This window comes from Branchiostoma lanceolatum, chromosome 19, assembly GCF_035083965.1.
Source record: "Branchiostoma lanceolatum isolate klBraLanc5 chromosome 19, klBraLanc5.hap2, whole genome shotgun sequence".
Taxonomy (NCBI): Eukaryota; Metazoa; Chordata; class Leptocardii; order Amphioxiformes; family Branchiostomatidae; genus Branchiostoma; species Branchiostoma lanceolatum.
Window position 1 is genome coordinate 7,770,558 of NC_089740.1, and position 26,100 is coordinate 7,796,657.

General features: G+C 38.6%; 1 protein-coding gene across 1 annotated transcript; it reads left to right on the plus strand.

The window, feature by feature from the left end:
- LOC136425729 (multiple epidermal growth factor-like domains protein 11) lies at nt 1-26,076 on the plus strand. The gene is made up of 27 exons (XM_066414665.1): nt 1-362; nt 7,471-7,592; nt 7,981-8,076; nt 8,449-8,549; nt 9,171-9,275; nt 9,760-9,841; nt 10,246-10,347; nt 11,035-11,075; nt 11,190-11,271; nt 11,996-12,181; nt 12,582-12,691; nt 13,058-13,221; nt 13,888-13,993; nt 14,466-14,609; nt 15,203-15,331; nt 15,788-15,916; nt 16,368-16,493; nt 16,866-16,994; nt 17,660-17,785; nt 18,305-18,619; nt 19,032-19,160; nt 19,785-19,907; nt 20,843-20,965; nt 21,468-21,518; nt 21,912-22,017; nt 22,255-22,286; nt 23,087-26,076. The coding sequence occupies exons 2-27, from the start codon at nt 7,474-7,476 to the stop codon at nt 23,356-23,358; spliced, it is 3,228 nt and encodes a 1,075-aa protein (XP_066270762.1). The 5' UTR covers nt 1-362; nt 7,471-7,473; the 3' UTR covers nt 23,359-26,076.
- Nucleotides 26,077-26,100: the final 24 nt, after the last annotated feature.

The following is a 26,100-nucleotide window of genomic DNA, read 5'->3' on the forward strand; positions in this document are numbered from 1 at the left end:
AAAGTCTTTACCTGAACAAACAGAAGCAAGCTTGGAATTTTCGTCAACATTCCTTTCCAATTTTACCTCAAAATTTGGTTTCAAGATCGACTCTTTGATGTTGAAGTTGGCGCTTGGACCCTGTAGCTAACCCAAAAGCCCTGTGACCCAGGGACCGACCAAAAACGTACCTTCCCTAATCGCCGGTGTCGCATGGCACGTACAACTTCGGTCGCCACACGAATCATGTAACTTAATGCCCGTTTCGCGTATTTTTCTCGCATCGCAGACAACTCAAGTCGACTGTACTACACGCGAAGAACACCTAAAGACTTCCTGAGACGAAACTTGGACGATTTTCTTCGCTGGGAGGAGGGATAGAGGTAAGATCTTTCGTCTGTTCGACTAGTGTGGCCAACGCGGAAGTCGGGCCAGAGCACCTGGCGTGTCGCACCTTTCTCCGTGTGTTTGCATATTTCTACTCAGGTGAGACCACCTTCCGTTAGGTCACCGTTCCCTAGCTACACATAGCCACATCTAAGACCCTTAAACTCTCGTAAGTTACGTTTTAAGGCAGTGAAGACGCTGACATTTAGGACTAGACAACCTAACACCTGGAATTCCGGTAGCAATGGCGGAGATGACTCACTACAGGTGTGTGTGTGAACTCACAGCTACAGTTGCCGAGACAATTTCTACCCTCCCCTTTCAAAATACTGACGAAATTAGCAGCTAGTGATCCATTTTGTTCATCAAAACAAGTAGAAAGTCAAGCTTTGTCCAGATACGCGACAGAAACGACGGTTTACTTATAAAAACTATGTCGTAGTCTAAACTACATGGGTCATTTATAAGATATCATTATGTATGACGTACAGGATATATGGGCCATAACTACGCACATTGTTGTAAATGTACTGTTACTAACTAGACTTTTCAACATTTAGTGATCTTTAGAGATGATATCAACTTTAACAACACATTGGTTGGTTCGAAAGGTACATTGTAGAAAGTTTAGCTTTGGAAAGTACAGTGCCCCCCCCCCCCCTCCCAATGAGGTACTGAAAATATTGAAAGCGGATGTGTACATGGTTCTATAGTCATAGTTTCCTTTACATGTACAGTTCTCGTTGTATAGAAACTTCTGTTACAACTAAGATTAAGCCTATTTTTCTTTGATTTTTATCTTGCTGGTGTGTCACGTGCGTTATTTTGCGCCCACCTCGTGTTGTCCTAGCGCACATTTTGGACATATTTGGGGTAGGCGGACCCGGGCTATTATCTATTGTCGGCCCCTAGGGCTACATGTCGGATTTTTGTACGCTTGAGAATGTAGCTTCGAAAAAAGACTTGGTGAGGTTTTGCTAGAGGCGTCACTATTATAGAATTTAATCTCTTCTGGAATCAGTATTAAGACATAACTAGAGAGCAAAGAATACTAGAAATCATAATCTGACCATGTCCTCTATAATTTTGAAACGCAGAGCAACTGAACTACAATGCTAGACTCCAATGGTTGAGTTCAGTTCAAGCAAACATTCCTTTATAAAAAAAGCAGTAAACTCCATTTTCTGAGGTACTATCGTTGAAAATTGTCAAGAAAGCGTGCTATCTAGAACTAGGTCAACCATATTTGTACACACTGTATGATTTGTAATTTGAGTATCTTAAGCAACAGGGTAACAATAGCTAAGAAAAAAAAGCACTTCAACGTGTACTATATTTGTCGGACTACATGCAAAAGGTTTGCATCACAACAAATATCCTAGCCTCTGGAACATATTCGGGTTCAGGTTTCACAAACTTAGTGTTTTGCAAAGAAAAATACGAACAGGTGCATAGATGTACAGTCCAAGGGTACAGCACAGTGTCAACTTGCAGACGATGTTTTTAAAGTCGTTCGTGAGTGTGCCCTCACAAAGGTTTTGGCGGGAACTAGCTGCCAATCATTAAAGCTGTTACAATAGTGTTTTCAATGCTAAGTACGTGCTTGAAACTTCGACTTGGAGAGTTCTGTGACGAAGGCTCGGGCCCTGACTTTTGGCCGAGACGTTTTTTTTGTCATCTCGAGAAAAATTTACGTCAGAAAATGGCTGAAAACTAGTATGATTTTTATTTTGATGTAAGCGTTGTATTTCTAGCACTGTCTCACAACAAGATCACACGAATGTTACCTTTCCAAACATGTCATATTTGCTTGTTTGGTTGTAACTATGCTATTAGAAGTTCAGAGACAAAGGAAATCTGCATCAAAAGATTCCGTTTTATGTGACAAAAAGTAATCTTGCTGCAGACGATAAATATATGCCAATGACCATTGATAATGACTTTGTCTGTGAGTGAAAACAGTGAAGACAACAAGTTTTCATAACTTTTACCAATTTTTGTGTGCATAGTAACGCAAATGAAGGGTTCATACCAGAGTACTCTGCCTTTGTTTCACTAACTGGGGTGAATTCGAGATAGTTGTTTTTCTGGTTGAACCGCTTGCGCCAACAACGAAAGTTTGACCTCTGACCTCTATATCAATGGAGACCTCCCGTGCTGTTCCGTTTGTGAAAGGACTGAACCAATACGAGACGGGGTGACCAAGTAAAACTTTGAATGATCCTTTTTTTTAAGAAGGAGATAGCTAGGGTGTCAAACTTTTTAACGCGAAATGGACTTATCTAAGAGGACAGGAAATTGAGGCATCAGAAAATGTGCTGTCCTCCCCCATTTACCTTCTTAAGTGGAATAGTCCAATATGCTAATAGAGACAGGTGTCAGAATCCACACAGTTCTAGTTTCGACTAGTTGTAGTGAGGAAAATGCAACGAGAACATATATGTAAGGATAGGGGAAGGTCCTTTTTATATAGGGGTAGAACTGATGTCGTTTGCGTTTTAAAAGTACTCATGGGGGTGGGGGTTGGGTCATTTATACGTATACGTTTCAGCTTGTAAAGATATATGCCAATGCAGATTTCTGATATCTGTACCTTCCCTAAGAATTGAAACTTGTAGTTGCCTTACAAGAGAATTAGTCTTTCTCCATAATAATCCAATGGATATACTATTAAACATACGAATCTTTCAAAATTTTGTACAAACGTGTACACAAAAACATTAATTTAACGGTTTAAATTTTAAAAAATCGTATTCAATTCTGGAAACATGGGAAAATTTGGTTATTTTCTGGAAATTTCTAATACACTGTAAAACACAAAGGGGAAAATGCCAAAGGTCAGTACTAGTGCGCATGAGCCGTTGCAACCAATCGCTGTCCTCCATTATATGCCCAAATACATCTTAAATTTTATGGTCTTTCCTTTGTCGACTGTTACTACTATACAATGTTTGTCCTTTTGGGAACCCTCCCCCACACAATAATAGATTCCCGGCTTCGCTTGTTTTTATTACCTTTAGGCACAAAACACCGGATACAGGATATGATATCATATAATATTCTCCGTACGAGTCTGTAACCTGTACGAAATGTTAGCACTTATCAAATATTAACGAAGACGTTGTCTTCCTTATCAATAATTCAGAGCTTTCAGCCAAACAGACCCTGGTATGAACTTATTGATAATCAGAAATTCAGCTATTCTCTACCAGACTACTTTGTATGGTGGGAAAATAGTAGAAATTTGCTAAATATACTGAAAAATATGCCCAATTTCGACAACTTAGAGAAATTAGACTTAGAGACCAGACAAAGCGACGGTGTACAATCACACTACAAGCGTTATGAATAATATTTTCTAATGTTCATACAATATCTTAGAAATAGTCAAAGATATCAACTTCAGCTTCTACCCTTTGTCAGATTTGCCTTCTCATAAAGAATACGTACAAGTTGTTGATTTGTAGCGTTAGTATGCGTCTGCTTTATGCATTTTTATTAATTAGATTTCTAAAATGCCCAGTGAAATTCTAAAATTCATTGTGTTATTATGTACTATTTCTACAAGGGAGCACACACTTGAATCGTTGAAAGGTAGTGCTTGAACAAAGGTTGGATATTAGTAGAAACTTTTGACTGCATTTTCTATCATTGATGTTGCATTATAAATTGTTTCAAGTAAGGAGTTGATCCAGAACATGTCTTTGTACATGTTAGACAAATAGAGTACACGGCGTCTTTGTCTAGGAAAGGTCAATGTTCTTAAGACTATTCAGGCGTAAACATTACCTAGGAGAAGGACATTCTTAAGATGCTCTCGGTGTCAGCGAAAGATCTTTGCATATCTTAAAGATCCACACTGTATTACGCTTAAAATTATATTAATAATATTGTTTATTGTTTATTGTTTCTTCGCATATGTACAATACAATATGAAACCAAAGAGAAATATAGTAAAGAATACATGCAGGAGAGGCCAGAAGCCTATACGGCTTTTCGGGGGCCTCCCCTAAACTACTCAAATGGGATTTTTACAAAATTATATATCATCGAAACTAAGAAAAACTAACGAAACAAGAAATTGGAATTTTAACATAAATCAATGAAACAAATGAAAAGAAGAGGAACTACAAAGTAAATTTTGAGTTGTAAACATAATAAGTATTATAATGAATAACAATTTATAAAGAAATAGGTCAAAATTATACAAATATAACAATCATATGAATTATTTTGTCATCAGATACCAAAGGAAAAGTGGAAAACAAGGAAAACAAACAAATCAGGAGAAAGTAATACTTGGATGTTCTATGATATCTATCTTTAAAAGTTTTTTGAAACTAGGTAAAGACGAGCAGGACTGTAGAATTTGGCTGAGATTGTTCCATACGGTGGGGCCTCTAAACATTATTGTATGTTGTTTTTGAGTAGTTTTTGTCATAATTGATCTTAAAAGATTATGTTGTCTCGTATAGTGGTGATGGATATCTGAGTTGAAATTTAAAAGACCTTTGTATTGTTCAGGTAGGGAAGAGCTATTATGGACAATTTTATGGACAAATAAGGCAATTTGAAATTTATTAATGTCAAATACAGTCATAACATTTAAATCACGAAACAGAGCTGCTGTGTGTGCTGTGAATGACGCATTGGCTGCTATTCGTACAAAGCGCTTTTGAAGGAGGTAAACAGGATTGATGGATGTTGTGTACGTACTACCCCAAATTATGTTGCAATAAGTTAGATAAGGGTAAATCAAACTGTAATAAAGAACCATAAATATGTTTCGTGACAGCAAAGATTTGACTTTTCAAATGACTTGTGAAATAATGAAATACTTCACCTTCAGTAAACATTGACAACCCAAACTAACTCAAACCATATGCACAACCGCTACTGTTGTCTACCTGTTAACCATCACAAAAGTATGAGTCTTTTCAACATTAAAAAGATCTAAGGTATAGTTTAAGCTTATTTACTGACGCGTACATGTCATTATTTAGATAAAAGAAGACAGCACCATTGTACACTTTTTATATACTTTTTCTACACGTAGAATTGTCCGTCTTCGAAGTGTTCCTTAAACATACTATCAACTCTTACAGTAAAGTTAGCAGGAAAATCAAATGTATGATCTCTGCTATTTGAATGGTCTTTTCCATGTGTGTGTGTATGTGTGTACTACGTCAGGGCCGACATTTTGTGTTGACCTTAAATTCTTTCCCCCACGCATAAGCAAACATTACACGGGACTGACCATGCGTTACAAGCTGAGGTAGTGTTACGGCCTGTAGAAATTTCTGTTGAATACATCGCATAATGTCACTTGTTCACAAAGTTTTTTTGATAGCTCGAGTAGCCTACAGAGCTTTGGTGAGAATTTGGTTATGTGTTTTTTTCGTCTATATTTTTGGTCACAAATTTTGTATTTTGATATCTGTTATCTGTTGGTGTGGACATGATCGCCACACACGTGGTCTATAAGGTCCTGTTCAAACGCACGCGTGCCACGTGGTAGGTTTCCGGTAGCGACATGTTCTGACTGTGACACTCTGAACTTTGGAAGTAAGATTATCTATGGTTGGATAGATATCCTTGTGACTGGGATTGGCTGACTATATGGCGCGCCGCTCTTGGTATCCCTAAGGTCATGTTGATTTGATCATATGGGACCATATGGATGACATCCACGCATCAATTTTCGTCCGTTTCTAAAAGTAAGTTTTCGGCTATACTGAAAATCGTAAAAAAATCAGCTTCAAAATTACAAAATACATGCTTTCAATTGCACACAAAAATGATATTTTGGAAAAGGGATAGTAATGTCGTAGAATACCAGAAATCAATTCGAAGACGTTTCTGAAATAATCTATATTTCGGTATACCATACTCTGTCCTTTTAGTTTTGTTCATCCTTCCTGACGACGTAGATTTCATAATAAAGGCTCATTTTTTTATTTGCACGCTCGCATCAGTTTTGGGGAACGCGGAGGATGTCATCCATAAAATGAAATCAACATGGCCTTACAGACATGACCCACACGCACTGTAACCACGTCGTCTCTATTCAGTCAACTGACACTAAATCAAAACGATATCATTGTAGTCAAAATGATTATCTTATGTTAAGAGGGACATAAATATTATTCTTACTTGCCATTTTCGAGTAATGAACCAATACGGTGTATGGCAAGCGTACTATCACTAAGCAAAAGCTCTTCTTGTTTTAAAATGGGAATTATGGCTAGGCGACCATGACAAAGTATGACATATGTTTAGCAACAAATGGCATATTGAAAATGTACTTATTTTGTTTTTGTTTCAACCTTTGTTTATTCATGAGTAGCTCAAATCGACATACAGACCGCTTTTCATTGAGGTCATGAGGGAAGAGGCAAGGGTCAGATGAAATAAAACAGAGATACACTTATACTTGTACCCCCCCCCCCCCCGGAAAAAAAAACCGCGACCAACAAGCGTCTAACAGACGGTCTCAGGATCATAGTTGCCCACTGAAGACAAAATATTTACTCAACAGCTTTCCCAGTGGTCCGTATCAGACGATAAATTGGACTTTGATTAGGTGAAAGTGTTGACTCTGAGAAAGTATCAGACGACAGTCTCTACCACGTCGCCTAGCAACGTATGAATGGACACGTGATTAGCGCGGTCGTCTATTCGGAGATAAACAAAAGGCACGGGTTAGCAGCTTTATCTTGTACTGGGCAGGTGTTCACGGTGTCTTCCGTATAAAAACTTATTTTTGCAAACATACTACTAGTATACAATTTAGTCATAGCCCCACCTCCAAGCCTTTCTTTCCTCGGCGAGAATTTCTAGCGGGTACGGCAAGAATTTCTAGCGGGTACGGCAAGAAATGAGTTTCATGTGGGTGTCTAGGATAGTAGTAACAAAAGATAAAACGTTGTACATTAAGCAATGTTTATCGACTATTTTAGTGCACAAAATCTTCATCAAAGAATTGAAGTCACCAATTTTTCAAATGGACAAAATATGATATTCGATGTGTTTTGCAGTTGTTAGAGTATTTGAGAGACGCCCGTTATTAGCATCAGGACCAACGATATTTTTGTCATATTTCAGACGATGTCCAGGGGTGTTCTCCTGACTTTGGTGACGTCAGCATTCCTTGCTGTCGTGGCAGATGACGTCACAAACCCGAGACTAAACCCGGACGCAGACCATGTCTGTAGCCGGAGAATCAGGTGTGTGGTGTTTCTGACAAAGAACCATCCAAAAGAAACTCACTCTAATCAATCATTGTATAGGTATAGAGATATTAGAAATATGTTTTGATTATGAAAGTTTCTAACAAAGCATCACTGATTATGTCATGGATTAAGACATTGTGGAAAAACATGTTTGTTGGCGACGCCTGAAGGGCGAAGCCGTTAGTATAGTACTGCGATTGATGTCACAAATATTCTAGGAACTCCACGAACACGCTTCCTAGGGAGTTTGTTTTTGGTAATACCTAGCAACGTAACAAGTAATGATACTTTACATTGAGCCCTTCATGTATTGGTTACCTACTATATTTAGCCCATGTGAACATGAACATGCAAATAAAGATCGATTATCCTTATTTTGCAGGAGTTTCTCTCGGCAGCTGATTGGTAGACAAGAACCCTACGTCACCATATCAGATGGGAATTGTGGGATACCCGCTTTCTGTCCGCCAATAATAACGTCAGTATATTAAGTTCAATATCTGAATCTATAGAACATTAAACTAGTGTCTAGACATCAGAAATCGTATTCAAAATATTGATATCATCTCTAAAAAAATAAAGAAGTATACATGAAAATGACAAAGTCTTTGTGCTTAATTGTCATATCAATTAAGCTATTCTATGTGAAGTTGGTGGTCGAAAGAGTTCATTGATATGTTAACTTACATGAGAAAAAACACACCAAAAAAACAATATTGCTGTATATATTCTATATGTCTCAGTTTTACCTACAAACAAAATTCTAAATTAAAAGATGTTGCATTTCATAAGTGCTCTGACCAGTACTGTATTTCCTTTTTTGACCAAATGGACACATGTATCATTGCAGCACTACATACATACGGACATACAGAATGGTGACCGTGCCAGAGGTGAAAACGGAGCTGTTCTGCTGTGAAGGTTACAGACAAGTCGATGACCTTTGCGAACGTAAGAACTTAGGGTTATTCCATTTCCAAATTGCAGGTGGTGTACTTCAATACCCCCTTTTTCTCATTCAAGTGCAACAAACCATTGTTAACATGATGTTACAGGATTTAACTGTGTTTTTTTCAACACCGAGAAAATATGTGAGGTACTCAGACTTTCTACAGTCTTTGTCGAGAAACCAAAAATCCACCGTCTCTATGACGTCACTTCATACAGATAGAACACGTGACTAAGTGAGCAGTGGACCAAAAATTGCAAAAAGTTTATAGCGTCCCCCGTCGCTATCTCTAAGATGGATTGAAAAGTCTTGTTTTGGGTTCATTTATCATATTTCACCTCTGAGTAAGTGAAAATGAAGGTATTGTTTGCGGTCTGTGTATTTCATCTGATGTGTGTCCGTATTTATTTGTATATTGTGGAGTGACAGGATGTTAGGCGGAAGATAGTGGAACCGGAGACTGGCAGGATAGGAAGGTCAATTGGCTTAATGGCCCCCTTGGCCCTGCATAGACATATTAGTAATTAGCGGAAAATTAACAGTAATAAATGAAACCAAAAATAGAAAGAAAATGTAAACATTTCAGGGAGCTATAACATCTTTGAATCTTCTTATACCTACAGCCATTTGTTACCCACATTGTAACGAACCGGATACATGCAAGGCGACCAACACATGTTGTAGTGATACTGTTCCACTCAGCGACCAATGCGCTGCTATCAACATCAGTAAGTAAAGTTTAAGTTATGTTAATAATTATTTTTTGTTGTTAAACCGTCCATTTACAAGAGAATCGTCATTCAGGAGTCATTTAGTTGTCACTGTTTAGTTATCATTAGAATTTGTCTTCTGAAGATATTCTTTCTTTGATAGCACTGGTCTGCCGATGTCTTGATAGCAAAGGCTTGGATAACCCTTTCAACTTTTTTCATACAGCTATAGATTGAAGTAGCAGTGTCTTTTGCCTCTGTTACCATTATTGCATCTTTTACTTACTAATATATAGTATGTCGATAGCTAAAAATAAAATAATTATTGTTTACTGCTTTTAAGACTTTCTTCCAATGATTCTGCAGCCTTGTATTTGATATCATGGCCCTCCGTTCTTTGTACCTTCCTTTGATAATAGATGAATACGTTCTGTAACATTGGTTTGGTGTCATATAATCTTTTTTTAGAAATATCTAAAAAGATTGTTACCTTATTCTTTAGATACGACCTGCTATCATGGCGGATATCATAGCGTTGGATACAGAATATGCCATTGCCCGACAGCTGGATATCTGGGCGACAGGTAGGAATATACAAGTCAATACTTATTCATGTATAGTGTTAATTTAAGCGCTTGCGACACCAATGACACCAAAAGACAACATTTCCTGACAACATTCAACTCTGATATGCACTGTTCAATTAACGTGGACATTCGTACAAAATATACACCCCTCTGCTGTTATTGATCCGTGAATATCAAAAATCATACTTGCTTGCGAAAAACCGTCTTTTGAAATATTATATATTTCAATGATTCTGCCCTGTGTGATTATCACATTATCATGTTTTTTTTAAATCAAAATAGTCTATATTGTTTCCCTTTTTTTTGCTTTTCAAAATCAGATTTTTCGTTTTAAGATGGCTTTTTGTGGAGAAAGTGTCCATTCTTAGAAATAAAATCTCTATTTCTGTTTTGTATTTCAGATGTCAGGACGAGTGTCCACTTGGCGAGTTTGGAAATGGCTGTCTCCAGACTTGTCTATGCCAAGAGAATAGTGACTGTTTGCATACAAACGGGATGTGTAGGTAAGTACTTGGTGCCACTTTTCCTTCTCTCATTGTTTTTGACAACGCATCAGGGACGGAGTATTATGTATTTCGAATTTCGTCTGGGATTGATAAATCAAGGCAGGTATGGAATGTGATCTTAGGTAGCTTATTTATACACATATTCATTTGATATTATATCGATTCTACGCAGATGTCACAAAGTTACAGTTTTCATTGGCTTATGCTCATAATTTGAATAATTATTGATTATTTAATAAAAGATGACACTCCACACCACTTAAGAGGTGATTCGTTTGAAGTTTGGGTTTTTATCGATCTGTCTAACATCTGCAGTTATCATAGAAGCTATTCACGTAAGCAAAAGAGATATACAATTTCACGCCATGTTCACAGTACATATCTATCATATATAAATAATTAGTGCCATACGTTTCATGTTTAAGAAATCAATTAAAGAAACATGTGGTATACAATCAAAATTACACCAGAGGACCACTCAGGAGACTAATAAAACCTAGTCAGGATATTATCATATACAGGATTCTTAATGCTTGTGTCAAGGGAAAAACTATCTAAGGGACCACCAAAAAGTGGTCACATTGGTCGGGTGGTCCTTATGTGGAGGTGGCCACTTGTGCAGGTCTGACTGTGTGTAGATTATTCCATGTTTTTACGGATATCTTTCTCCTTTCCATCAAACAGTTGCGCTCGAGGATACATGGGCAAAACGTGCTCGGAACGAGGTAATTTATGCACCCTTTAAAGCCTTTACAACATTCCTTTTCTTTTACGTGCATCTTAATTCATGACGACATAAAGTTAAAAAGGGTAATTTATGTGTATGGTTTTTTTTTCAGTTTGCAAAGACGGCTTTTACACCAACAATGAGAATTCTCCCAACTGTTTCCCCTGCAAGTGTAACGCTTCAAATATGATCAAGTGAGTAAAAATTCGGATGATAACCTCTCGATTCTAATAATCTACCTTTGATTTTAGGCTATTGTTAATGTGTTTTGTTACAGTGTCAGCAAGGAAAAGAAGTTCTAAACCCACTATAAAGTTACATAACATTTTGATTCAACACTTTGATGTGTGCTTATAGCAACAGAGAAGCTGGCCAAGCTAGAGACTGCTGTTTTCTTATTTGTCATCAATTATAAAAAAAGTGCAGATAAAACAACTAGCCGTAAAGTCAAACAGTTTTCCAAAATGAACAAAAAGACTCTTTTTAGACAACCAAGAGGTTAATTCAACCGACGTTTCGGTGACTAAGAGTCTCTTTATTTAGTTACTTACCAACCTGATGAAACTATTCACGGACGTTTCCAAAATTATTCTGATAATTTGACAATGATAATACATAACAAATATGCTATACAGCATCTACCACTTTGATCTGACATCAGTGTATATAGCCTTAAAGAAAGTAATAGCTATCTATTCTCCAAGCAGAGGTTTCGGTCGGGGTGGAAAGTGTCATGGGCTTTGGATTTTTTTCGTCTGTGAAGGGAGGCAGACGAAACAAAATTTTAAATCACGGACACTTCTAGACCCCACCCCTACTGGAACCTCTGTTTGGAGAACAATAGATATGTATCCATATCAGCCTGTTTGAAAGTTGTTTTTATCAATCTCAAAGTGTCTTTTGTTTCTCCTTCCTCAGTTGTGCGTCGTGGGAGGGTGCGTGTCACTGTAAACCCGGGTGGACGGGCGACACCTGTGACGAGATCTGCCCCCTGGGTTTCTATGGAGCCGACTGTCTATCAGTCTGTAAATGTAACGCCACGCAGGAATGTAACCACACGGACGGCACCTGCACGTGTATTCCAGGGCATCAGGATGACAGGAGGTGAGTGCATCGTTTCGAATAAGCTAGTTCACGGTGTGACGTGCGCATGTGCAGTGTGGGGGCTTCTGCCCATGCTGCTCTTGTTGTTTGCTCTACCAAGACTGAGAACTTGGTTTGCATCAAATCAACTTTAACGTCAGGTCTAGGAATTGGGTAAAACGTCCGATACTTATACATGTGTAAGTGTAATACAGTTTAGTGTATTATGATATGATTTAGCTAGAAGACACTTTAGATGAAAGTAGTGATGTGCTAATCTTTATAGAATGAAAACGACCACTGTTGCCAAAAAACTTGCACCCGACAATATACTCAGGTATCATTGATGTTCTAGACAACATCATTTCTACACAATACACATAGCGTAGTCTAACATCAAGTTCTTATTGTCACCATTCAGCTGTACCGTGTGTCCTGATGGAAAGTACGGAGATAACTGCGAGGGGACCTGCGACTGTATAAATGGCGGCACCTGCTCCAAGTACGACGGAATGTGCATCTGTCCCCCAGGTAAGCAGCAACTATATATGTTAACGGATATAGGTATTCCATTGGAGACTGAACCCCAATTTTTAAGTTGCAAAAAGTACCCCTAGCTTATCTTCAAATTTTACTAAAATCCCACTTCTGACACCATTTTATGTGTCCCTATAAGTATAACCTACTGAGTCAACTTTTCGCGGGATGAAAAGAAGGAAACAACCATTCTTTTCTTCTAGTGTGCTCAATACGACTGAATCTTTTTCATATTAGGGACACACGCTGGACCAATAAATGAATAAAAAACCCTCTCTTATTTTCCTTAGTATCATTTTTTATGCGTTTTATTTAGCGGTTTACTAGATAATAGAATATTTGTCTGGACACGTTGGACAGGGTACACTGGTGACCGGTGTGAGCTGATGTGTCCTGCGGGGACGTTCGGCCAGAGCTGCCTGCAGTCCTGCAACTGTACCAACGCCACGACCTGTCAGCCCATCGACGGGACCTGCTTCTGTTCCCCAGGTACCACCGGGGATAACTGCGAGTCGACCTGCCAGGTGAAAATTTGAACCGAATCCCACTTCTGACACCATTTTGGGTGGCCCTATAACCCAGCTTACTGGGTCAACTATTTTACAGATTACAAACAGTTTTACAGATTACAAACATTCGCCAATAAGAGAATACGAGAGAACGACTATGAAAGCTGTTCAGTGCAAAACAGTGAGCGAACTTCAATGGAAACTAAACAGAACTGAAAACAAGATGGCGGACACTGTAAGACCACGTGACCCCTTGTAACAATGCGGTCATGGGGGAAAGTACGCGACAACATTAAGCCAGTCCTATTTCAGAGCTAGCTAAACTTTGCATCATTGTTGATAGATGTTATTATGGAGATAGATCAAACTGTGGAAAGAAATTGGACTTATGGAAATTTTTGACCGTCTGTTCAAGGTAGAAATAAGTTCACTACTTCCAGCACGTGTAATGTTACTGACACGTGACTCAAGTAGATACCCTGTAACGCCCCCCGTCTTTAGTTTTACGCGTCTTTGCAAATGACATACTAACAAATTTTGAAATTACAACTAAAGATATCTTCTTATACATTGTTGGAATTAAATGCTATCTATCCAATCCTAACAAAGAAATGGAAAATCATTTAGAATAATAAGGACAGCTCATTTATTTGTTTTCATTTTTATTTTTTATTTTACCAGAACATGACTTACGGGTTCAGCTGTCAGAACCAGTGCAACTGTGGCGAGCACGCTACTGGCTGTGACGTGAGGACGGGACAGTGTCTATGTGAGGACGGCTGGTTTGGTGAGTTAGCCGGATTTACAATTAGTATGTTCAGATTGACGGCAAAAAGTGACTCTCGTCATACATTATTCTTCATAAATATATAGATACTAATATCCATGAATATGTCTTTGACAACTTTTAGTCACTATCATAATTCTTATAACTTGCTACTGATGAAGTTGCCAACAATTAGCACTAAAGGCATATATGAGTCTGTTGATTTCACATCATGTTGATCAACGTATCTCTAGTTTATTTGAGCAATATTTGGACGACATACTTCTTTTTTTCTGTCCTGAAGGTACAAAGCCTTAATCATAAGATATTAAGACAGACATAACCATTGTATTTCTACAATCAGTTATTTTCGATGTATTACACGTTTTAGAGTCTCTTTTCGTTAGCAATTTATCAATTAGTCTGAAGATAACGGCAAGTTGCAAGAAAGACAAATGAGCAAGGTCTTCTAAACCAGTATATACTTCTTCAGGTGTGCGGTGTAACAATTCCTGTGAGAATGGTACGTCTTACGGACCAACCTGTAACCAGACGTGCGACTGTCAGCGCGGCTCATGCCACCCAGTCACCGGGGCGTGTCAGTGCGAGGTGGGGTTCTCTGGCCCAAACTGTGACGGTACGTGGTCTGTATTTGTCTAGCCTGGTACCAACCCACCGTAAGCTTCCCGGGATCTCTTTGGCACTGGGAGTGTTGCCATCCGCCTAGTTCAATTAGCCCAGTCGGTGGAAACTTTACGGAGTCGATTCAGTAACATGTGTTTCAATCAAAGAGACTGGCTTTTCGAAAGATAGACTGAAAAAATATAGTAAGAACAACAACCAAAAACTGTAAATCCCGGCTATTCTGTCCATGTTTATGACAACAGCTTATTAGTGTTACTTGCAACGTGATTTTAAAAGAGAAAGAAGATAATTCCCGAGGAATGTACGTGGAAAAATCAGATTGATCTCTAATACCAGACATTTTGTACCTTAGTTATAACGTTAGTACGTGAGTTATAACGTTATTATATCAATGTATCTAACTACCCTTGACGTTACAAATTAAGATATGATTTTGTGTAATTAAAATTGTGACCAGAAAGTTTCACCCTGTTGCTCGGACAAGAAGACGATTTGCCGGACAGCAAAGAAAAAATTAACAACGCCTACTGTAGCAATCGCGTTTTCCTAATTTTCTTAAAATGTGAGTTTTATGTCTGTATTTAGTTTGCCTGGACAAGAAGTATGGTCCTGACTGTGGCAACACCTGTGAATACTGTGGGGACCACAGCTGTGACACCAGGGATGGGCAATGTAACTGTCCTCTTGGTTTTACTGGACCCACCTGTGGACAACGTAAGTAACATAACTCTTTAATAAAAATTGATAAATTTCTTTTTCATTCCTGTGGTCGTTTCCATCTTATTTCGTGTGAATTTTTGGCGTCCACTTAGGGCGGAGCCTGCTTTGATATTAGTAATTGGATAGCCTGACTAAATATCGCGCTTCTAGCGGCCGGCTCGACGGTTGCCGCCCCAGCCAGGGAGAGATTGTGTAAACACATGCTAGCAATGGGCTAGGTTTAAACATTCTAAAAATGCTGTTTCTTCAACAGTCCATGAATGCATTCCGCAGGGAATTCATTTTTGGCTACACCTCATGGAGGTGGTCCAGACAAATACATGTAACAGATAACAACTTTAGGGAATAGAAAAAAGCACTATTACAGCTGTTCATGTATTTTTTGATATCATTTTTCTTTCCTTGTTCTTTATTTTGATATGCCTGACTCAGCAAATCGTCTTCTTCCAGGTTGCCAGTCTGGTTACTATGGAGACCATTGCCGGAAGAAGTGCGCATGCAAGAACAATTCTCCATGTCATCACGAGACCGGCGAATGTATTTGCCACGCACCGTACAAAGGTTCCAATTGTTCGGAAGGTCAGAAATTCATATTTTCTCATCTTAACGGCTTGTGACGTTAAAGATCTGGTTTTCGATTTACATCAAGGCAACAACATGAAATGTTAAAAGAGATGAAAGACGAGATTTAAGTATTGTAAATAAATTGTGTTAATCATTTACAACAAATGTATGTCTCCTAATTGTTTGCAACAAATGTATGTCTCCTTATTGTTTACAACAAATGAATGTCTCCTTATTGTTTACAACAAATATTTGTCTCCTTATTGGTTATATATGTACCAAAAATTGTGTGTTTGGAAATTTAATGCATTTTGGGGTGTTTTGCATTCATTTCCCAAAAATTGTGCTCTTTACCTCCTTATTCATTTAGGATATAATAATTCTCTTGCTTTGTTTTCATTTACTTACCTACAATCCCTTATGTTTCCGCCCTAAATAAGTCTATCTCGTGCCCCGTCCTTCCCAGAATGCCCCGCGGGGACGTACGGATCAGACTGTGAGTTCAAGTGCTCCTGTGTGAACGGAGGCAAGTGCGGGTACCACGGCATGTGCGACTGCGCAGACGGATGGACAGGGCACCACTGTACCGAGAGTGAGTTCAAAGTATCTTATGATTTCAGGAATTTGTCGTTCTTATGTACAGAGTTTGGACTTTATTAATGAGAGCCTTTTGTCTTTAATCACTTTGACTGAACAAAGAGGCCAACATGTGTCGTTGCTTAATGAAGTCAAATACATGTATCCCTATAACTTTTGGAAGAAGAATGTTACCATGTTTCAAGGGTTGCTTAAACATTTTCAAACGACACTTTTAATCTTAATTGTACATCCAATAACAAATTGACACATTGGGATGCTATCATAGTGGTCATGAAATGACTTTCTGAATCCAAATTAACAAGTCTTTTGAGTAGGAATACATATTGTATACTAGATGACATGTTATGTTTTCTGACCACGCTAGGATGTCCCCCTGGCTACTTTGGCCGGAACTGCATGTTGCCCTGCAGCTGCGCACATAACTCCACCTGCAACCCTGAACATGGCGTCTGCAACTGCACAGAAGGTTGGACAGGAGACAGTTGTGAGGACGGTGAGTCATTTCGTAGAAAACACAGCAAGGAGCTCGAGGCACTGATACTAGTTAAAGTATCCCAGTCGTCTTGATAAGACGCATAGGGGTGGCGCCAATCTCTATTTCTGTAGCCCTTGGGCCACACATTCATGCAGTCATTACAGCAGGGGGGGTAGTTCACTGATAGTGATGTGATCATGTGTGGATACCTTCCATACCGTTTCACAAATGCTGACTGTTAAGCAGAGAAAGTAGCATGTACCATTTTTAGAGTCTTTGGTATGACCCGGCCGGGGATCAAACTCACGACCTACTAGGCCATTGCATCGATACTGTAGTGTACATCGTAAAGTTCTGGGTTCACTTGAACTCAGAATTCATCTATAAGATTTGTGTACAAACACGTTTAAAAGTCATTGATAAAATGAAACACTCGGATACCAGCATTAGAAACGAACAAATTTCATGTTTACACTTTGTCTTCCGAATATGAGAAGTGTGTTAAGTTCATCAAGATTCAAAACTATACAAAACGATTGCTACGAATTGAACAGGACACTGGATTGTACAAACAAAAATACCAACTTGATAGAATGCGGATAATTCAAAGCACGTTTTAGTGAGTTGTAGATACAGTTTGAGTCTTTATAGTATTACATTACAAACTTATCAATTCCCTGCAGACGTTGACGAATGTCGACCGAATAATACAAACAGCTGCCACGAAAACGCGGTGTGCTCCAACACGGAGGGTTCCTACACCTGTTCGTGCAAGTCTGGATACATCGGAGACGGTTTCTTCTGTACTGGTGAGTAAAAGTTAGCTTTGTGTATCAATCTTTAGGTAACCTTACTGTCGCAAAAGCTACTAGATAAACTTCAAAGTGATTCGGTCACTAGAGACCAAAGCTTCCGCCGTTTTTCGGTTTTACTATAACTTTGCTCTCGCTGGTTATGCATGTACTATATTTCATCTATTTATCCCTCATTTCCATAGCTGATCATTGTATATTGATGATCATAGCTGAAAAGTTCATCTGTGTTGGTAGAATTTATTAATTAGCATCAATAAACTGGAACTACAAATGCTATGGAAAATGGGGCTTACACAAATTTTTCAGCACCAGTCTTTGTCAAAGAAATAAGCAATCTGTCGTTTCTATGACGTACCTTTATACCGGTAGAACACTTGACTCGGTGAGCAGTGAATCAAAGGTTGAAGATAGTCTGTAGCGTCCTCCGTCTGTATTACAGTATGATTAAAATCCATAAGGCTGGACAAGAAAAGATTTTGTCGATTAATTGATGTACACTATTTTGTCTTACAGAAAAGGGAAGTGACGGAGCCTTCTATAAGAATCTCGAAGGTATGAAACTCCGAGTGGGCCAGACAGCCCACTTCAGGTGCCAGTACAGGAACCTGGGACGGAGCCTTCTCTTCTGGAGGAAGGGCGCCGACAATAACCTCTTCGTCGACAGTCTTTCGCTTCCTAGTAAGGCCACCCAGCGGTTGTGGGCGAAAATGCACGACGGAGACTACCACCTCTACATCTACAACGTGACGAAGGCTGACGAGGGCAACTATAGCTGCGTCATAGAAGGAACCCCGGAGAAAATATCAACTGCAGAGCTCACAGTAGCAAGTAAGGAAATGTTCAACATTCATTCATACCTTGTAGGACCGTCAAAGGAATCCTACATTTTCAGCTCAGATCTATTTCTAACTTTTGATAACCCTACTTGTTGTTTTAACTTAACATTCTGCACTCTGAGTTACAAACGTACGGATTAGAAATATCGCTACATATATAATGCTTCGGCAGAATACCACACAGAAGGAAACGTAGTTTCTCAAGAAAGAAAAGTGTTTCGTAACCAACCAATACCATTTGACGAATTATGAAACCTTATTCTAACACTTTGGTGAAAGAGCGGCTACTATAAGGCAGATACTGAGCGTAGCTCTAAAATAATCTAATTTGTACAAACACTACATGTGAGCCACTCGAATATGATACAAGTCATAACATTACTTACTCCGTATCTACTTCACAGGTTGTCGAAGCAACTTTTACGGTCCGACGTGCGACAAACAGTGCGACTGTAGCGGACGGGGTGACTGTGACAGCGACACGGGAGTGTGCACCTGTCCGTCGGGATGGACAGGACAACGCTGTGAATCAGGTACATATATGTTTAGTGTTTCTGTGTTGTTTTTATAACAACTTATAATGATGATGATAATGATTTTCATTGGTCAGAAATTACCCGTGAAATTACCCGTGCAATGGCCGCCTTTCCAGTGCTGAATTGGTGCAGGGTTTACGCTCACATGATACACATGGGCAACAGATACATTTACACTTGCATTCTACCAGCGCCAGGCTTTACCTCATTAATAGGAAAGAGTTATGTGCTCGTTTTTATCTAAATGTACACATTTTGTAATCTCCGTTACCGTTAGAAGTAAGTCATTCCTGACATTAAGATATGCCACATATAAGGTACCAAGCTGCCGTTTCTAAAAAGTAGAAAAGTTTTAAGTCGTCATAAAAACTACAGTTTGACATCTTATGTGTGGCATATCCTAATGCCAGGAACGTCTTATTTCAATCGGTAACGGAGATTACAAAATGTGTACATTTAAATGAGACCGAGCGTATAGCATTTCCTAAACGTTTACAGTGCATCACTGTACCCACAGTAGTTAAGACATCACCATTTGTAAAATGACTCAAGTCTTGCTATATTTGTTATAATATGAACGAAATGTTTATGCTGTAACACAGTATGTTTTTCCTCGCGCAGATATTGACGAGTGTGTGCCGAATGCGCCATTCTGCAGCCACGATGCCTATTGTGAAAATCGTCCAGGCAGTTACCAATGTACCTGCAACGACGGATACTCCGGCGACGGAAAAACATGCAAAGGTACAGAAGAAAAAGACTCTTTTTTTTACACAACCAAGAGACTTATTCCACCGATGTTTCGGTTACCATCTGTCACCCTGTTCAAGGCAATTCTGACTGGTTAACATAGAAATGCAGCACAGGTGTCGCTGCTTATACATTATAATGAGATGCATTCCCAAACGCAAAGTATTTACATATGCACAATCACAAGGAAGGACATCACTATGCGGTTCCAAACGTACAGAAGTGTAACACATGCACAGCTATCGATAAAAAAACAATGCAAGTAATCATGTATGTCTCTTTAAGGCCTATAATCTTGAACCTTATACTGACGGCTAAGGATGAAGTTCTTTAACAATAATAATGCTACAAACGACTTGCAGATATTTCACAAATATCACCTCAGTCTGCATTCTCCATATTTTTTTTAACCAATGAGTAAAACATTTTCAAGTAGAATCTAGATTTCATTCTACTGTTATTGATAAATTAGCCTAGATCTTTCAAGTTGTTACTTCCGTAAAGGAGGTTCACCTCCAACGGAGGTATTACGGTTGGTTGTGTCTATGTGTTCGCAGTTTTAAATCAAGATCCCTTTGATGCATTTTTAAGCCATCAGCAATAATTCAATTGTTATGTACTATTTATAAGTTGCCATACATGGTATCTGTTACAATTGTCGCGCTACTACTGTATCAAGTTCTTCTTATTATTGGTTCATTGCTCAGAAATTACCCGTGCAATGGCAGCCAGTGCTGAATTGCTGCAGGATTTACAATCACATGATAGTTAATACACAACAGATACATTTTTTTGCTCCACACTTGCACTTTTTGGAACTGTCGCAAGGGTCTGGGAGGCTGCCATTCGGCGCCAGCAAGTTGACCTCAATACGACTTCTTCTATATATGGGTGTTAACCCCCTGTATGTTTGCTGCTTCTCCCAACAGTGTGTCCATATGGGCATTTCGGGAAGAACTGCGGAGGCCAGTGCACAGGCTGTACAGAGGGCGAGTTTTGTGACAACCGCCTGGGCTGCATTTCCTGTGAGAACCACAACGACCCACACTGTGGTACGTAGCACTGTAGTAATCTCTAATCTACTGGAAATCTACTATCAATACTGATCGATTACTAACAGAAGAATTTAAGTAAATTTTCAGTAAATCAACTGATTCTCCAAGCAGATCTACCAGTGGCAAGACAATATCCATGGACCGAAAAAATAACCATTTACCATCTATTTACCACGGCCTATATGGATACTGCATTGCCATCAGCAGATTTGCTTAGAGAGTTAGCTGATTTACTGAAAATTTACTGAAATTCTACTGTTAGTAATCTATTAGTACTTAACGGTAAATTTCCAGTACTGATGGTTTACTAGGGGTAGTAATGCATTTAGACAATCATTCAACGAAAACACTCACAGCTGACAACAACGTGTATACAATATAATATCATCTTGATTGCATATCTTTGGCCTTGTGTTTTGTCACTTTATGTCTAATTTACTTTGTCCATACTAGTAGAAAACTCATCAAGCTCACACTCTATTCATCTTTCATTAAACAGTTCCGATTATACACAAGCCAGCATCCAACAACAACGGGAAAATCATCATAGGTATGTACTTCGATATCTTAATATATTTCAGGTACACATTTGACACTTAAAGAATGTCTTACTGTGACACAGAATTGCACATAATGTGTGCAATTCAAATAAAGATGAAACAATGTACAAAAATGACCTGTAATTGGTTGGGCCAAGATATTCTACGATTGGTCGAGATGGGTCAGCTGATGACCCGTGCAATGGCAGCCAGTGCTGGCCGACCCATGATGTCATAAATCAACATGGCGGCGCCTATGACTCAAGGGTAAAAACAGAACAGCTTTTGTCTACGCAAAAGTGTTATCATAATGTATTGCCAAACGATTACCATATTGTATGGAATAACATAAAGAAATTTCATATTGAAGAGATTCAATGTTGACATCTCTGTACATTGTGCAGCGGTCCTGGTGTGTTTGGTGGTGCTGGTTCTTTTGGTTGTCGGCGGTGTCTTCGCATGGAGGCGGCGGGACAAGATCCGGAAATGGCGACGACTTCCGTCAGTCATGTAAGTACAGTCTTAGCTGTTAATCAAAATCTGCCGAACTGTCTTGATCAATTAATTCAACTGTCATAGTGAAAACATAATCAAATCACATGTTGTATCTCTATAACATAGACATGATAGATAGAATGTTTTTTATGCATTCACATTTTTAGCTATTTATGCCACATCCGTAGAGACGTTTTAGTTATTTCGCTATTGCTTGAAAATGTTAAAACCTGTATTTTGTTATCTCCACAGATTTGATCCGACAAGGCCTGACTACGATGTTTGTAAGTGTTTAAAACTTCTTTAAGTAGTCAACCTTTTAAGACAAACATAAGTAGCATGATACAGATAACCTAATGATAATCAGTTCGTGTGTGTTAGATAAGATATATGATTGACATCTAAAGGTAGTTGAATGATCCATCTGTAAGCTTAAGATTGCCACTGTTGTTTCTGTTATACCTCAAATTGTTAATACGAAAGGCTGTCATTATCATGGTCAAACACACACTGGAGACAATTGCATTCAAGCATTTGTTAGTAGATATTTCTAGTGGGCACTTGAAAAATTTGTTTACAAAATTTTGTTTGGTACGCGTCTTTTGACTGGTTCGTACCGTTCTTTAAAGACTTTAAGAATCAACCATTCTGTTCTACTTAGTTCTCAGTACTTATAAGAAAGAGTGTCATGCTAGTAACACAAACCACTGGCAGCCATGGACTAGCAATCTGCTGTCATGGTTGTGTGTTATGGCCCAAGGGCTATAGAAATCTTGATGGGCACCGCCCTATACACCAAGAGGTGTAAGAAGGATCTTAGCTTTTTACTACATACTGTTTTTTCTGGAACAAGTTGGAACTGTGATTTCTAACACAAAAATTGGAATTACCAGTCTTTGTCAAGGAATGAGCAATCCACCACTGAGATGACGCCACGTTATACAGATAGAACACGTGACTCAGTAAGCAGTTGCAGAAAGTTTGTGGCGCCTCCCGTCTTTATTGAGAGATGGTTGTAAGGCCCTGATGCTGTTGTTTTTATTTGCTAAATCTTCATGTATCCATGAACGTTTCTCTCCCACAGCTACTGAGTCGTCCTTCATGGGGGCTCCCTTCTACAAGTCGGCCTCGCTGTTCAAGAAGGCCCGCACGCCGAAGGGGAACGGGTCGGCCGGGGAGGCGGCCGACAAGGAGATGGTGGTGCTGGGGCAGGGCGCATCAGACGGCACCGACCCGAAGACTCAGCTCATCGTGCTGGAGAAGGAAGATGGCGACATGGAGGACGAGTTGGAGCCCATGCACCTGCCGGAGGATCAAGGTCGCGCTAGAGCGTCATCCAAACCTACGTCATTATGACGCGTTAATACGCCACCAAACGTCATTAGAGCTTCATCCAATGAACCTACGTTATTTTGAGACCAACTACAGCCTTTGCAAATTGCACTGCCGGCTTTTTTAAGTCATCAAAATTTTAGGGTTTTCTTTTTGGAGAATATTGCGCTGATTGATCTAGATAGGTTTCATAACATAAAACATCAGATTCAGATAGTAGTATAGTGTGCCTTCAGACTGGAATGGGTATGTGTACAAAGTTGCTAGAATTTTACTATCCAGTAGCCAGGTATCTGTATTTGCTGCGAATCAGTGTTGTATCTTTAGAATGCAGATGGCTTGCCAATGTTTTGAGGTGATGGTACAAAAACTTTTGTTCTGATAATCTTGAATTAATGGCATACGGCATTGATGCTGTATTGTAATAGTTAACGATCTATGAAGCAGACGCAAACTCGAGTAACCAAAATCATATTGTAATTTTCCGCACGAAAAAGAACTTGCATTATAGTCATGTTACATCCAGCTTAAAAACTGATGTCACAGCATACATGTACAAATGTTTGAGAAATCATAACGATTCATAAAGATCTTTCACAAGCCAACATTGTATTCAACAAATATTGATATCTATCGAATTCTGTGAGAACTACGAATTGGCATTTCTCCATAGGTTTGTACATACTTCTTATGGCTTCTAACAATAAGTATATCCTGGTCTATAAATATTAGGTATTGTAAATACCAGAGCCAACTTCAGCTAATACTATATCATTAGTTTCTTGAGTATAGATTGTAACATAGGTGACAAAACAGCAAAAAAATCCAACGCCTAAAGATGTACATATATGTTATGCAGTGTCATTGTAGCAAATATAAAACTGGTCACCAGGGCTGCAGGCTAGGTTTCTTCGGCACTGTAAGCTTCTGTCCCCGCCTGGTTATCTAAGCCCACCCGGTGATTTTGCCTGCTTGAATTCAGTCTAAAGGGCTTTCCTCGGGCTGAGGCAAAATGTCCTCGGGGGCATGTTGGTCCTTGTGCCGAAGAGCTGGTCTGTGTCGGACCTGACGAAAGTCTGAATTCCAGGTTAAGCAAATGTCAGAGTAGCCTCCTTCGCAGACTTCTGGGGAACACCGGTGTTTACTTGAGATAGTTCCCGCGCCCAAGCATAGAGAACTATGTTGGAAATCCCAAATTAACGCCCCTAGAAGTCTACGAAATAGGCTATGTCATAGCAAGTTATCCGCCTAGATATTTTCTTGAAACGCTGAACTATTGGACAGGAATTTGATCATCCTTGTAACGCTAGAAAGTAGTGTGTGGTGGTGTTTTAGATTCAAAGACTATTTAGAATTCAATGCTATTCTCACTGTAGAAAGGCGATGTTGTAAGGTGTTTATATAGATATCTGAGCCACTAGAAGGAACTTACAATTGTGTTTATGCCTTGAAAAGTTTCGCTATATTTAGAAGAATGACAATAGTTTGTATTTGAAATAATCATGTAAAAAGTCACGAGCTTGAACCTCTTATGAAACGTGAAAGTTAAACGTAATCATTTCTTTTTCGGAACAACCATGTATAACAAATTATAATGCACGTTTGAGATGATCATATATGACTATTTTGCCCTTGCTATTTTTGGTATTGATAAGTTTCCAACAATGTATGCCAAGGCCACTGTTTGTTAATCATTATTATGATTTACATTTTATTGTTCATCTTTAATGGCTGCACTGGAATAAGTCTTGTACTTTTTGTGTCAGGAACGGCTGATAACCAACAGAATTCAAGTCCATGTTTTACCAACGATAAGAAGGTTTAATTACCATATTCATGTAAAATTGTTACTTGGACCTCACATATTGTGCGTAGTTATTATTATGATATTGAATTTTAATTCAAGGTCTTTTGTTAATCTTTTATTTAAGTTTACAAACCTTCTAACCAAAGTGCACGGTGAATTGAATTATGTTCGACTTACTTGTAAAACGACCAGCGAACAATATAGATATTCCGTTTGAATTTTCCATATAATTGTACTAATCTTCAATCTAATGAACAAATTCATGTACGCATATATGGCGATAATGTATTATCTGCTTCTACGGATGTATATGATTTTTTTGGAAGTGAATGGAATTTTCAATACTGTTGATTTTGTACTTGATTGAGGTGGTAAGGTTGTTTGTTTGCTTGCTTGTTTGTTTGTTATGTTTGTGATTGGATGAAATGGGGTAATATATAGATCATAACACAACTTACGCTTCTCTATAACAACAATTTTTGTCATTCTCTTGTTGTTTCTAAATGTATAGAGCTTTAATAGTTGGACTATCGGAATAGAAAAAAACAACGTCGCAAAAGCAAGACACAGCAAAACTTATTACAAATAATAATGCCTTTTTATAGATCATTCAATCAACAGAAAAATGACAGAGGATTGTGAATTCACTACACATTCACATATAATGATATTCATTGTAATAGAACCATAGAGAAAGCTACACTGTAATGTTCGATCTTGAATCTCATCAATTGCTTTGAACTCTTGCATTAGGTTAATTTGTACAACTATTCTATGATCCTCTTTGTAACCACAAATTAGTTAAGCTCCACGTAGTGATTAGGATTTTATCTTGCATTTCTTTTTCTCTCGTCTGACTATAAAGGGTGGAGCACGGACAAGATATTGTGCAATTCATGTACAAAAACTGGTATTAAATGGATTTTTGTAAATAATATTGTACATTGATTCTTGTATAG